Source organism: Tursiops truncatus, chromosome 1 (genome assembly GCF_011762595.2).
Source record: "Tursiops truncatus isolate mTurTru1 chromosome 1, mTurTru1.mat.Y, whole genome shotgun sequence".
Lineage (NCBI taxonomy): Eukaryota > Metazoa > Chordata > Mammalia > Artiodactyla > Delphinidae > Tursiops > Tursiops truncatus.
The window spans coordinates 20,288,406-20,304,498 of NC_047034.1; the positions used below are offsets into that span (position 1 = coordinate 20,288,406).

The 16,093-nt window shown below is 37.8% G+C and overlaps 1 protein-coding gene across 6 annotated transcripts in view; it reads right to left on the reverse strand.

The window, feature by feature from the left end:
• The window catches only part of TAF1A (TATA-box binding protein associated factor, RNA polymerase I subunit A), a 34,317-nt gene that overhangs the window by 18,015 nt on the left and 209 nt on the right, over positions 1-16,093 (reverse strand). Inside the window, exons 2-6 of one of the 6 annotated variants that reach the window (XM_073800564.1) lie at positions 15,009-15,828; positions 14,629-14,751; positions 10,540-10,709; positions 6,159-6,272; positions 830-1,028 (exon numbers count right to left, since the gene is read on the reverse strand). In XM_073800564.1, the coding sequence (XP_073656665.1) occupies positions 830-1,028; positions 6,159-6,272; positions 10,540-10,709; positions 14,629-14,751; positions 15,009-15,030 (628 nt within the window). In that variant the 5' untranslated portion in view covers positions 15,031-15,828. Of the gene's footprint in view, positions 1-829; positions 1,029-6,158; positions 6,273-10,539; positions 10,710-14,628; positions 15,829-16,093 lie in introns of those variants that run through there. The other 5 variants (XM_073800571.1, XM_073800568.1, XM_019920497.3 and 2 more) reach the window with 5 other exon arrangements.

The following is a 16,093-nucleotide window of genomic DNA, read 5'->3' on the forward strand; positions in this document are numbered from 1 at the left end:
CGGGAGAGGCCACAACAGTGAGAGGCCCGCGTACCGCAAAAAAATAAAAAAAAAAAAGATGGGAAACAGGAAGGGAATTTTGAGATTAGTGAGCCCACATGCCCAGAGACCAAGGAAATACTATCACATAAGGACAGTAAGGAAACACTGCTTAACACAAATGACGTGATAAATGTCAGAACTGAGACTTGGGTGGAGGATGTGAAAATAGAAAGGAAGGGGTCATTCCTAGAGGAGTTATGGAGAAAAACTATACAAGGGAAAAAAAGTACAGAGAATGATCACACAGCTCCAAAGAACAGAAATTTAGGGACAGGAGAGGATGACATCACCACGGAAAGTCAGTTTGAGAAGAACACATAGTCAATTTTTGGGGTGGTCAGTAAATCAAGAAAACTGTCTGTTCTGACCTTTATACAGAAGTGAAACAACATTATCTTGCCCTACTCTTTAAACGTATTTTCTTAAGAAACAACATTATGAAACAAACTAAACTCCACTGTAAACACAGAGGAAATAATGCTTCTTATATGCAATAATGCCTGCTGAAGAAAATTTGTAACCTATCGTAGAAATCATGTTGAAGAAAGCAGTGAATCTAAAATGGTCATGAACTCAATCTATATATCACCTAATTGATGTCTGAAAAGTTTTTTTAAATATCAGAAATTTTATAAAGGATGATCAAGAATTTTACATCCACAGAAATGTCTGTTCTCTGTACTATCTGGATAAAGCCAAGCTTGGAAGTAGGGGAATTAGATTACTCCTCCAGACCCCTTCTGTCCCTCTGAGTCAGTCTTACTACTTATTACTGATATTCACTCACCAAGCTGAGACAATTCCATCTTCTTTTTAGACCAAATATAATACTGCAAAAGCCCTTTATAGGCCTGAATAAGGTTGATTAACACTTCCTGAGAAGACGACTTTTCACCGTATCGCCATGTCTCTGCCTGGCTGAGATTTCTGTTCGCATCCTCAAGCATACCATGATGCAGAAGGTATAATGCATGTTGTAAGGAGATCTGCAATAATAAGAAAAAGCCCACCGTCATATAGGTCATTAGAGAACCCTTAGTCAAAAAGCTCAGTAAATATATGATACATTCAGGCTAAGACCTTGGTAGGACACAAATGTTGGAGCAATATTGTCCTCATTATCAAAAATTTCAATCTAACAGAAAGACAAATGAAAAATTATCATTATGTAAATGAGAACTAAATTATATAAACTTACAAACAGAAGGCAGTGTGAAAAGAACAGGGACGTTGAAGACAAGAGTCCAGGCTCAAATGCTACTTTAAAGCTACATAAACCTGAGTAAGTTACTCTCACCCTTTGTGAGTCTCCTCTTTTATATGGAACAATTATTATTAACCTTTTTGAAGGGCATTAAGGGGATTAAGTGAGATGATATATTTGTATAGCACCTAATACCTAGTTTACCCCATAGCAGACAATAAATTATTTTATACATGTTCTATAAACTCAGAGAAAACATCTTAATAAGGGGTGTTGAAGAATGGCACTGGTTCAAATGGAAAAGTGTATGCCTGATACAGGAGAAGCAATAAGAATAATTCCACACAGAAGGGAGGGGCAATATAGGTGTGGTAATCTTAATAAGAGGTACAAACTAATATGTGTAAAATAAGCTACAAGGATACATTGTACAACACAGGGAATATAGCCAATATTTTACAATAACTGTAAATGGAGTATAAGCTTTAAAAATTGTAAATCACTATACTGTACACCTGTAACTTACACAGTATTATATAGCAACTATACTTCAATTAAAAAAAAAGAATAATTACACAAAGAACGAGTAATACAAATAGGGAGGACATTAAGGAGGAGAATAATGGGAAGTACAGTTAATCATCTGAACAGAGTCAGAGTTCAAACCTTCATCTTAAACTACTGTAATAATTTCTCAACTGGTGTCTCTAATCCTGCCCCCGCTAATCCATCTTCCACGTGACCGCCAAGGAAATCTCATTAGTCATTTGTGTAAAATCCTTCAACAGTTCCCATTGCCTATAGAATAAAAATCTAAGCTCCTTAGAAATGGCACACAGAGTTCAGCTTCCCCTGGCTTCTACCCACATGATTTTTAGAGTAACTAAAGCATTAGACACAGAGCTATTAAACTCTTTATTATCTCCTGCCATGCTAGACTACTCTTTCCCGCAGTATGCACTGTGAATACCCACTAGCTTTATCAGACTCATCTCAAGCCTCACTTCTTTCTTTTCCGACTCCCCAATTCATTCAATCCCAGCCCTTTCCAAAATTCCAGAGAGCCGACCATTTTCCACTTTGTCTTCTCCCTGTACAGTACACTTCTACTATGGCACCCATAACCATTTATTCCATTTACATGCCTGTCTCCCCCTACTGCAAGAACCACGGCTAGCACATTGTCTGGAAAACAGCAGCAGGTGTTTTTAAAATTGTTAACAGCAAAACATGTTTTATTGCCTATCCTAACTACCACCCTCAGACTCCAGAGTATGAAATAAGGTTCCTCTCAGGTTTCTTTACTTCAACTGAATAGATTCCATGAGCTTAAAAGGATCTAGCCAATAATTTACTTAAAACTCTACCTTCCCTCCCCAATCAAATGGCTATCCAGTTTCTCCCTGAAAGAAGAAAATGGGAGCACACAACACCAAGGCAGACTATTCCCTTTTTCCAATTGTTCACTTACAAAATTCTTCCTGAAGTAGAACCATATGCTGCCTCCATTTAGTTTCTACTTGTAATGTATGTGGTCTACCAGAAAATAAGATCATAAGGGAGAACATGGCACATAAAAGGAGCAAAAAACTTTTCCTAAATTAATAAAATCTGAAAAGAATCCTAAACTAGGTAATATCATTTTTCAAAATTAGAGAGCAGTGGGAATATAAAATGCTACAGCCACTATGGGAAACACTTTGGTGAGTCCTAAAAAAGTTAAACATAGAATTATATGTTCATACATACTTTTTATATATATATATATATATATAAAATATATGTATTTGTATATATGACAAAAAATACGATCCAGCAGTTCTAGTCCTAGGTATATATCCAAAGGAATTGAAAGCAGGAACTCAAACAGATACTTGCACGCCAATGTTCACTGCAGTGTTATTCACAATAGCCAAAAGGTGGAAACAACCAAACAAGAGATGAAAGGATAAACAAAATTTCACAGATACATACAATAGAATATTATATTGTATTAAGCCACAGAAAGGGATAAAGTCTGATACATGCCAACACATGGATAAATCTTGAAAACATTATGCTAAGCGAAACAGCAGAACATAAAAGGACATATATTATACAATTCCACTTATATGAAATACCTAGAATAGGCAAATGCATAGACACAGAAAACAGATCGGAGGTTACCAGGGCCTGGGAGGAGGAGGGAATGAGGAGTTATTGCTTAATGGGTACAGAGTTTCTATTTGGGGTGATGCAAAAGTTTTGGAAATACTAGTGAGGGTTACGCAACCATGTGAATGTAATTAATGCCACTGAATTACACACTTAAAAATGGCTAGAATACCACATTTTATGTTATACATATTTTACAGCAATATAAAAATATTTGGAAAATAGGAAAAGTAAAAACAAAAAAACCAGAGGGTAAATATTTTAGGCTTTGCAGGCCATATGGTCTCTATCACAACTCTGCCATTGTCCTACTAAAAGCAGCTACTGACAATATGGAGATGAATGGGTGTGGCAATGTTCCAATAAAACTTTGTTTGGAGACACTGAAAAAAATTAAAAAGCAAAGCATTTAAAAATTTTATTGAGAAAGTGCTTTTAGTCTCATATATACCAGAGAGAGGGAGATGTCATAACATTTTGGAGTGTGTCAATTCTTTTGGATAAGGCTTTTATTAAAGGAGAAAGTTCCACCTAAACATTAGAAACATTGAAACATTTTCACACATGGATCAGAAGAGTCAATATTGTGAAAATGTCCTTACTACCTAAAGCAATCTGTAGATTCAATGCAATCCCTATCAAAATACCAATGGCATTTTTTACAAAAATAGAAAAAAATAATCCTACAATTTGTATGGAACTACAAAAGACCCTGAATAGCCAAAACAACCTTGAGAAAGAACAAAGCTACAGGTATCACATTTCCTGATTTCAATCTATATTACCAAGCTACAGTAATCAAAACAGGATGGTACTGGCATAAAAACAGACACATCAGACAGGTGGAACAGAACTGGGTGTCCAGAAATAAACCCATCCATGTATCGTCACCTAATATTTGACAAGGAAGCCAAGAATACTCAAAGGGCAAAGGACAGTCTCTTCAATGAATGTTGTTGGGAAAACTAGATATTTACATGCAAAAGAATGAAACTGGACCCCTAACTTACACCACTCACAAAAATTAACTCAAAATGGATTAAGGACTTAAAGGTAAGATCTGAAACTATAAAACTCTTAGAAGAAAATAGAGAAAAAAATTCCTTGATATTGGTCTTGGCAATGATTTTTTAGGGTGTGACACCAAAAGTACAAGCAATAAAAGCAAGAATAAACAAGTGGGACTACATCAAACTAAAAAGCTTCTGCACAGCAAAGGAAACCATCAACAAAATGAAAATGCAGCCTACTGAATAGGAGAGAATATTTGCAAATCAAGTATCTGATAAGGGGTTAATACCCAAAATATATAAAGAATTCATACAACTCAATAGCAAACACAACAAAAAACACATTACAATTAAAAATGGGCAGAGGACTTGAATAGACATTTTTCCAAAGAAGATACACAAATGGCCAACAAGCACATGAAAAGGTGCTCAACATCACTGTCAGGGAAATACAAATCAAAACTACAATGAGACATCACCTCACACCTGTCAGAATGGCTAGCATCAAAAAGACAAGAGATAACAAGTGTTGGTGAGGATGTGGATAAACAGGAACCTTTGTATACTGCTGGTGTACATTCTCTTCAGGATGTAAAGTGGTCCAGCCACTATGCAGAATGGTATGGAGGTTCCTCAAACAAATTAAAAATAGATCTACCATATGAGTCAGCAATCCACTTCTGCATATATATCCAAAGGTGAAATCACTATCTCGACAAGATATCTGCACTCCCATGTTCACTGCAGCACTATTCACAAAAGCCCAGACATGGAAGCAATCTAAGTGAGCACTGATGGAAGAATGGATAAGGAAAATGTTACACACACACACACACACACACACACACACACACACACACATGATGGAATATTATTCAGCCACACAAAAGAATGAAATATTGCCATTTGTGACTACATGGATGGGCTCTGAGGGCATTATGCTTAGTGAAATAAGTCAGACAGAAAATTGTAATATTGTATGATCTCATTTTTATGTGGAATCTACAAACATCCGACCCATAGAAAGAGAGTAAAATGCTGGCCACAGGCTGAGGGGTAGAGAAATGGAGAAATGTTGGTCAAAGGACACAAACTTTCAATCATAAGATGAGTAAGTTTGAGGCTCTAATGTACAGCATGGTGACTATAGCACTGTTAACTTGAAAACTGCTATGAGGATAGAGCTTTAACATTCTCACCATAACAACAACAACAAAATGGTAGTTATGTGAGGGGATGGAGGCATTAACTAACCTCATTATGGTAAACATTTGGCAATATATCCATGCATCAAATCATCACATTTTACACCTTAAACTTACATGATATATGTCAATTATATCTCAACAAAGCTGGAAACAATTTTTTTCTCAAGTATTCAAATTCCCAATTTGTTTAGCTGTTTCCCTTTTCCAAAAGCATCAATTCTCAGAGATCTCAACTGACTTAAGTAAACATATTAGAATTTGGCCCATCATCATAATGAAGCACAACTGCCACCTCTGAAGGACTGATTCTGGCAGCCAGAGATACACAAAGAGAAGATACTTTCACTCAGACAACGTGGTAGGCAACAGGAAATGGAAAAGTAAATGGTTCTCACGATGCTGCTTTCTTTCAGCTTCTCTTATTGACCCAGGTGTCTTACCCCGTTTCTCATGCTTTTTACATTACCTACCTCATCACTGAGACTAGCAGTTTTAGAAATGAATGCCCCAGATGTAAATTCACAAAACCTATATACTCACCTTCAAGTAATTCATGACACCAATATTTTTCATCCGGTCAGCAAAGGTATTGAAAGTCTCCACACTGCTTTTGGGATGATAATAAAGAATTTCACTTCCAAGCCTCCAAATAATCTGTCAAAACAGAAATTACTAACAAAACTGTAAAATCCTTGCCTTAACCAATATCTAAGAAAGCTGATTTTAACACTGATTACAGTGTTAAAAAACCACCTATAGTTCCTTTTTCTAGACACCACTACCGTCAACATTTTACTGTACTTTACCCAGTGAAACTAATATTATATCTTATGGGCTAAAAATCTTTTCTGCTGATTAAGTGAAAATACCAGGTAACTATAATAGTAGTTAGTAGTCTAAAGAAGGTAAGCAGTTAAGATACATATTGAAAATAACATTTTTAACTAGTATAGCAGGAAGAATATTAATGTCAGAAAACTTGGGTTCTATTAATATTGGCTTCTTCACTGCTCTCAGCCTCATCTTTATTATCTACCAAATGAGAGCTATGGACTAGATGTTTCTTGAGATCCTATCAAGTATCTACAACTATTGACTATATTTAGACTATATTTAGAGCTCCAATTTAAGAATTTTCATCAGCTATGGACAAATTTTAATAAAAATATTTTCACCCCAGACCACCGAAACTTTGGTGACAGAACTTGGAGCTCTTCTTTTGCATGGTCTATTCTCTTACCCCAATTTAAAGTACTTCAATAATAGTGACTTCAAAGTAAATTTAAGTGGATTTTAAATCAATTCTTTCTCTGAACATACATACTGATTGTTTTGTGTAATCGTAATACTCATCTTCCCAACTCAGAAAGACCAAGATTTCATTTACAGAACACCAAATTGCAGTATTTTGATGCTTAAAGAAAATGTGGAGATTATCCTATCCCAGTGGTTCTTAAACCTTGTTGTATGTAAGAATTACCTGGGACACCACTTAAAAATAAATATTCTAGGGATTCAGACTTCAGTTCAGTAGAACTGGAGTGCAGCACAGGAATCTATATTTTAAACAAAAGCCCTATGTGATTTAAACAGAGCCCAAACAAGTGTCTGGAAACCACTGATTTAATTCTTTCATTTTGTAAAACAAACTCTGGACCAAAAGAGACTGTAACTTGCCCAATGTTTTACAAATCTATATAACTTTAGTCCATTACTAAACTTTCAATCAATGGTTAAATTTTTTTCTTTAATATTTTTTGGCTCTATTAAATATCTAACTGATGCAATGGTTACTGTAATAGTAAAAGCTACTTGAGATATTCATGTGAAGTTATTTGTGGATAAACTGTCTTTTACAGAATAAATTTAACAATATATGCCAGGCACTGTTCTAGATCCTTGCCCTTGTGGAATTTACATTCTATTGTAGAGAGACTGACAATAACCAAGAAATATAATAATTAAATTGGCAAGTATTATGGGAAAAGAATGAAGCAGGATAAAGGGATCAGGAGTGCCAGCTGGAAAGTGAAGGGGGTTGGTGTGCAGTTGCAATTTTATTTAATTAATTAATTAATTTATTTTTGGCTGCATTGGGTCTTCGTTCCTGCGCACAGGCTTTCTCTAGTTGTGGTGAGCGGTGGCTCTCTTCATTGTGGTGCGCAGGCTTCTCATTGCGGTGGCTGCTCTTGTTGCGGAGCACGGGCTCTAGGCACGCGAGTTTCAGTAGTGGCTCGCGGGCTCTGGAGCATAGGCTCAGTAGTTGTGGCACATGGGCTTGCTCCACGGCATGTGGGATCTTCCCGGACCAAGACTCGAACCCGTGTCCCCAGCATTGGCAGGGGGATTCTTAACCACTGCACCACCAGGGAAGCCCCAGTTACAATTTTAAATAGTCAAGGTAGGGCTCACTGAAGGTGTGACTTGAAGGAGGGTGACCATAGTGATATCTGAAGAAAGACCTTCCTAGGTAAAAGAAATAGCAAAGGCAAAGGCAATCAGGAAGGAGTATGGTTGTTTAAGGAAGAGCAAGGAGGCCAGTGAGGTTGGAGAAGGAAAAGCAAGTTGGACAGTAATAGGAGATGAGGTCAAAGGGGGAAAGGGAGTGGGCAGAGCATAGAGAACTTGCAGGCAATCAGAAGGACTCTGGCTCTTACTCTGACTGAAATGGGAAGACACTGCAGTGTTTTCAGCAGAGGAGTGACATGATTTGACTTATGTTTTAAAAGGACTATGCTGGGCTTCCCTGGTGGCGCAGTGGTTGAGAGTCTGCCTGCCGATGCAGGGGACATGGGTTCATGCTCCGGTCTGGGAAGATCCCACATGCCGCGGAGCGGCTGGGCCCGTGAGCCATGGCCGCTGAGCCTGTGCATCCGGAGCCTGTGCTCCGCGACAGGAGAGGCCACAACAGTGAGAAGCCCGCATACCGCAAAAAAAAAAAAAGGACTATGCTGCATCATTAATCATTAGGAAAATGCCAACCAAAGCTACAATGAGATATCAAGAAGACAGACAATAATACGGTTGGCGAGGATGTAGGGATGTTGGGACCCTCGTATATGGCTGGTGGGAACGTAAAACGGTGCAGTCACTCTGGAAAACAGTCTAGTGGTTCCTTAAGAGGTTACATGTATTTTATGCTCCAGCAATGCCACTCCTAGGTATACACCCAAGAGAAATTACAAAAAACATCCATACAAAAACTTGTACATAAAAAAAAAACTTGTACATAAATGTTCAAAGCAGCATTATTCATAGTAACCAAAAGTGGAAACTACCCAAATATCTAAAAACTGATGAATTGATACATAAAATGAGATAAAGCCATACACTGGAATATTATTTTGCAGTAAAAAGAAATGATGTACTAATATGCTACAATATGGAAAGGCTTGAAAACATTATGTTCAGTGAAAGAATTCATTCACAAAAAGCCATATGCTATATGATTCCATTTATATGAAATGTCCAGAATAGAAAGTAGATAAGTGGTTGCCAGGGGCTGGGGGTTGGAAAGGAGCAACTACAAGTGGGTACAGGGTATCTTCTGGGCAAGACAAAAACTGTTCTAAATTTAGATTGCCGTAATGGTTGCACATCTCTGTGCAACTGAACTGAACTGTTCAATTTAAATGGGCAAGTTGTATGGTGTGTTAATATATCTCAATAAAAGGATCAGTCTGGTTATGCTTAAAATAGACTGCGGGCGTGGGGGAGGGCAAGAAGTCATCTAAGTGAGGTGAGAGGGACTTGAGGCCAGGCGCAGCAATGGAGGAGGTGAGAAGTACTCAGAATGCAGGGAGCGTGCTTTCAAAGTAGAGCTAACAAGGTTTTCTGATGGTTTGGATATGGGGTATAAAAGAAAAAACACCCCAGTGTTTGGCCCTCGCAATTAGATACATAAAAGAAATGTCATCTGAGATGAGGAAAATTAGGCTGGACAGGGAATATCAGAAGAGCTAGTTTAGATATGTTACTATGATATGACATACCATACTAGCTGATATTAGACATCAAGAGGTGACGCTGAGAAGACAGTTGGATACAGAAATCTGGACTTGAAGAGAGATGTCAGGACCCCAGATACACAATTGGGGATCGCCAGCACGCAGACTGAATGTAAGGCTATGAAACTGAATGAGATCATCAAGAGTGAGTTCAGATAACGATAACAACTAAGGGTTAGAGTTCGTGGGTAATCCCACGTCAGAAAGCAAAGGAGAAGAGGAGCAATCAGAAAAGGAGACTGAGGAATGGCCAGTGAGGCAGGAGAAAAAACTGAGAGTACTGCATCCTGGAAGCCAGACAAAGAAGCTATGTCACACAGGAGGGAATGATCTACTATGTTTAATATTGCTGACAGATCAAGTTAGATGAGCACTGAGAATCTGCCACTGGATTCAGCAACATGGAGATCACTATTGACCTTGACAAAGCAACTTGGTAAAAATGGTGATGGCTGGTGGGTAGTCTAACTGGAAAGGGTTTGGAATGGACGGGTACACACAACTCTCTCAAGGAGTTTTGCTGAAAGGCAGAATGGAGAAATGGGGCACAGCCTGTGGAAGAAGTAGGGGTCAAGAGATGATGCTAAATGGGAGAAATAACAACATGTTTGCTTGAAGATGGGGAACGTCCTACAGAAAGGGGAAAATAAGGACACAGGGAAAGAATTATTTAAATGAATGAGTATTGGGGAATCTGAAAATTCAGATTTAAAACTATATTTGTCTCCTTTAAAATGATAATAGGAAAAAGAAGTGTGCAAAAAAACGTCCTCATACAAACTTTCTACCCAAAACCACTTTTAGTAGCTTTTAGTAAAATCAATCAATAGCAAAAGCTATTCTGGGTGAAGTTCAAAAGGCAGAAAACTCCCAGGATTCTGTCCTATCTTCCAGCGGACTCAGACCTTACTTACCTCCGGTGCAATCTGTCTCTTGTTGCTATCTGAATCTTCCAAGATCTGAAAGTAACTGTGCATGTATTCTGCAGCTCGCTGCCACTGGTGCTTCAGCAGAGCTTCTTGGATAAGACTTAAACAAGCACTTGTTGTCTGAGCAAAATCCTTCTCCTGTTTTCCTCCAGTCGCTATCAGGGTTAAAGAGGAGAGTCTTGACCCACAGTGACCACAAATCAACAATTCAAGAAACATTTCTGATAAGCATAGTTTTAACAAGTAGAGCAGTAGGTATTACTTAACCCAACCCATCCCCAATTCCAAAGCTGTTTCCATTTGAAACAAACTCTTCCACCCATTTTAACTAGTTTTAGCAAATGAAAAAAATGTCTAATTAGAAGATGTCTAATTTGACATTCTTGGGCTACCGAGATCACCAGATCCTTCAAATCTGATTCAACTGTCCTTTCATCCTTGCACTAAACAATCTGGGAAGAATCTCTTAAAGAGGGCCCCAAAAGCACAGTCCCAAGTATTTAGAATGGGTAAAAATCATCAGGGTCATCCTAGGAAAGTATGGTCTTTTTTACCTACCTATGTTCTGAAAACACGAAGAGGTGCACTTTTATTTTTTAAGGACTGAGTTCCCAGTAACTCAATGGTGTAAATGCAAATGAGATTATAATAACTGTAGACATTGGCATTTATATCTCTAAAGTACTGACAATCCTCTTGTTAAGAATATTTGTGCTTAGTTACAACCCCGGTTATGAGTAACAGGTGGCATATTGCCACCTCTTCTCTTCCCACGCTACTAAAGACGCGTACAGGCCAGCCGTCTTCCATTTGGGGTACCCTCACCCCTGGGAGTACACAGAGACTAATAAGTACCATGCAAAGATAGTTTTACAGCAATCAACTTGCAGATCTTCAACTTTCTCACACACTCTTTCCTAAAGTTGATCTCCTAGGAAACTGTGCCTATACACGAGGCTTCATGATCAAAATCATATTTTACCTTAAGGTGAAAATACAGGTGTTGAGTGTTGAGAAAGTGAACGACTCTAACACATCCATTTGCAAGTCAGGTGATTTTTAATTCTTTGCTTATCAAAACTGTAGGAGAACCTAATAATTTTTTATTTTAGATCACTATGTAATTTTTTCATAAATAATTCAGAAGGAATCCAAAGACCTGATACATTGCTATAATTAAACTCATTCATTGCCAGCTAGTTACTTATGTGACTAAACTTTCTCAGAATTTCCACCAATTAAAACAAAATACGGTAGAATTGAAGCTAAATCTTTCCTCATTCTAGGAATACGTAATATTCATCCACAGATATAAGAACTGGAAAAAAGTGATAACCTTACCCATTTTATTGAGATAAATAAGCAATAAAAATTTACCTTTAATACTTAAAATTTAACAAAACTTGTAACACTACTTATGTTATTTTGATTCGGTGGGTACAAAAATCAATTACAATGATTTCTCAATCAGAAGAGATTTTAATACTTAAAACCTTACAGGATATTAGCAAAAATTAATTAAATGTAGATACATACTTTATGGCAAGAATAAAAGTATAAAAGAAAAAGGAACAATATAAAATTTCCATCTATTAAAAGCTTTTTCATAAATACTAAATGGATGATAAAGGTATCACATCCCTATATTATTTAGATTCCACCAAATTATTTTTTTAAGTCACATGATAATTTCATTTAAAAGTGCCAATATATGCCGAAAATTATGCCTTTTGCAACTCTCAAACTTATGATACAAGTTTTAGATGGCACCTTAGAACTGTGCAAGATAGTACCTAATTCTTCAGGGGAAAAAAAAGTAGAATACTATATCTTTTTTTTTTTCCCTTAAATATTTATTTATTTATTTATTTGGCTGTGCCGGGTCTTAGTAGTGGCATGCGGTATCTTCATTGCAGCACGCGGGATCTTCAGTTGCTGTGTGCCAGATCTTTTAGTTGCCGCATGCAGGATCTAATTCCCTGACCAGGGATCAAACCAGGGGCCCCTGCATTGGGAGCACAGAGTCTTAACGGCTGGACCACCAGGGAAGTCCCAAAGACTATTTCTCTTGACCAGTGCTTTTCAAACTTTTTAAATGTACATACAAATCACCTGGGGATCCTGATGTAGTCTTAGTATCCCCAGGGAGCTTATTAGAAATGCAGAATACTATGTCCCACCCACCTCTCTGAATTAGAAGCTGCATTTAACAGGATCTACACCCAAACTCCCAGTATCAGCAGCAACACCAGGCAGCTAGGCCAAGAAAGTGACAAAATACCTCTTCCCTAAAACCTCGGTTATTCACCTAAAGGAAAACTGATCTCAGGCCAGACTCCCTTCTACCTCTCAAGTTTTCACAGCTCAAACTGGAAATCAACTTTAGACTAGGATACATAAATCCTTGGAAAATTCCCCTCCTGTCTTCCAGCTGAGCCTAATTACCTCAGAGTAGCTCTCATTTCACCCTTTGTGAGCAAAAGATAATCTTATTTGTTGCTGATAAACTTTAAGAATAACTGTCAAGGAAAATAAATTTGATGGAATGAGGTACAATAAAGAACCAGTGCCATCAACCTAATTTCTAATTTCCTTGAAATAACCTGGAAACTTGTCAGCCTGTCAACGAATATTTTTTGAGCACTACCACAGCCAAGCACTATTCTAAGTGCTCAACATACAGCTTTATTCCAGATTGGTGCCCACCTTCAAAGTTTTTATTCTAGGGGACACACCCTTCAAAACGCCAAAAGAAATTTAAGAGAATAAAATATAAATAACTGTTAGGCAATTGTGTTTTCCTGTTATGGTTAATTACCACTACAATGTCAATATTACCTGCAACTATAGTCTCATTGCAGACAGGAAGTACTTGGGGTTTAACAGGCTATCTGTAATATATAAAACATGTCTAAGCATGTAAATTCTGGTCTTAAACCTACTTGTTTGTGGACTGACTCAAGCTCTCTATAGAACACTGGTGACAGACACATGCCCAGGTATGCCTTAAAACTAGCAGAAACTTTAGATTACTAGTTCCCTACAAGGGGTGTGGTAGCATCCCCTCTGAAGTACCATTCATTCAAACCTGGCTCAAACCATGTACATTAATTCAGCAAAAATAAAATGAGGAAAGAGGAAGTAAACTATTATTTTTCAACACTCACTATGCATGAGGCTCTATGCTAGGCACTTTACATATATTATCCCTTTTTTCAATATATGTATCTCAATGTAGGCTTTGAGATCAGATAGGCCTAGATTTGACTCCTGATACCGGCATATACTCCTGATAAGATACTCCTGATAAGAATTTTAACTTCTTCTGAAGTTCAGTTCCCTCATCTCTAAAATGCCTAGCACATAGATTTACTGAGGATTAATTTACTGAGATAATTAAATGAGATGGTATTTAGATTAAAAAATAAAGAAATAAGAGCTAAACTCTAGGAGCCAGGGAATCTCAGTCAAGGGGAAAGAAAGCCAGGCTAAGAAAGATATATTTGTGGGCAATTAGAAAAGTGCTGGTTCAAATGTATTCCCAGGACTACACGACCCAACATGCCAACATACAGACAACTGCTTCCTTTATATATTCTGATAAGGAATTTATTCCATAGAAAAACTTGTTTATTTCTACATTAGATGAAAATAGAAGAAAATATTCCTTTCTTGAAATCTATTATAGATCAATTCTGTTAGGGCTTATTTCAATGCAATTCAACAGAAACTTCTGGTATGTACTCCTCAGTGGTAGAGATCATATCTTCTTCAACTATGTATCCCCAATATTTAACCAATGCCAGGGATATAATAAATGCTCAGTAAGTATTATTGGGGGGAAAAAAGTGTATCTATCGTAATACAGACTGTTATTAATTCAAAGGAAAAGAATTCTAAAAGAAAAAAAGAATCTATTTTTATTATTTCTTTTTTATTAACAGCCTAAAAAAAAATCCTCATACATTCTTATTTTGAAAGTTGAACCAGCTTGGTTATCCATTTTTGTATCCATATTGAATCTTATCATCTCCTTGCATTAGAGCTGAAATGGTTATATGTGATTTTACTTACCTATGGTTTCTATATGCTTTTGGAGCCAAGGAAAACACATCCCTGTACCAGAGGGCGCACGCGGTTCCCCCTGTTCATCCTCTGTTGTGGGCCTTATCAATTCTTCACTGAAATCACTCATACCTATTCCAGACTGAGAATATCAGTTACTTTTTGTACATCTTAATCCACAGGCTTCTCAGTTATACAGAAAGACAGCCACCTTTTATCTAATAAATATCAGTGATCAACAAAACTAATTGTACCTGGTAGTTCCTTTAAAGTAAGAAATGAATTTAATTATGTCAGCAGCAGCCAAAATCAATGACCCATTTAAAAAAAAAGACAACTGCAACTACTACTATATTTCAAGAAGATACAAAGATAGATAAGATACTAACCTTTTAAGTTAAAAAGAGTCATCTAGGGGAAGAAACATCAAAATAATGTATAATAAAACAATATGACAAATAATAACAGTAGTAGTTAACATTTATTGGGCCCTTTCTATACATCAGGGCTACAAAGTATCTAATTTAATCCTTACAGAAATCCGGAAGTAAGTGGTATTACTTTCTTCCATTTTCATGCTGAAAAAAACTGAAGGGCTCAGTGAAACTATGTAACCTGGCTCAGTGTCACAAAAAGGTGAGGACAATATTCTGGTAACTAGAACATCAAACACACTTGGCATGTACAGAGTTTGGGGTGTGCGTGGAGGAGGGGGGCGGAAAGCAGATGGCGGGAAAAGAATCTACAAAAACAACCTTGTGCCAAGCTGAGTTTGGAGTTAACCGTCCAGATGCTCAGGACCCCTCTCCCTCCTTCCACATATCCAATTGATTATTAGGTCCTGCTAGTACTACCTGCTAGTACTTCTCCTATCTTCTCTCTGCTCCGCAACTCTACACCACTCCCCTGGCTCGGGACACCTTCAAACTGTGTCTAAATTGCTACATTAGCTTTCTAACTAATTACCCTGCCTCAAATTTGGCTTCTCTACATCACAACCCGAATAAACCTTTCAAAATCAAATTCTGGGGCTTCCCTAGTGGCGGAGTGGTTGAGAGTCCGCCTGCCGATGCAGGGGACACGGGTTCGTGCCCCGGTCCGGGAAGATCCCACATGCCGCGGAGCGGCTAGGCCCGTGAGTCATGGCCGCTGAGCCTGCGCGTCCGGAGCCTGTACTCCGCAACGGGAGAGGCCACAACAGTGAGAGGCCTGCGTACCGCAAAAAAACAAACAAACAAACAACAATCAAATTCTGTGGTTACGAGCACAGAATTTGAAATAACACTTGAGTTTGAACCCGACTCACACGTATTTTAAGGAGTCATTCCAGAAGAAGCTCTCCCTTCCCAAATTCTCAAGGCCTAAACTGGTGTCTTGCAGTTGTCACGGTAACCAAAGCTGCCCCACCCCTCCAGGCTCGCCCTCAGAACTCAAGGTTTCAGAGGATCAGGAGAAAATATGAGGAGAACACAGG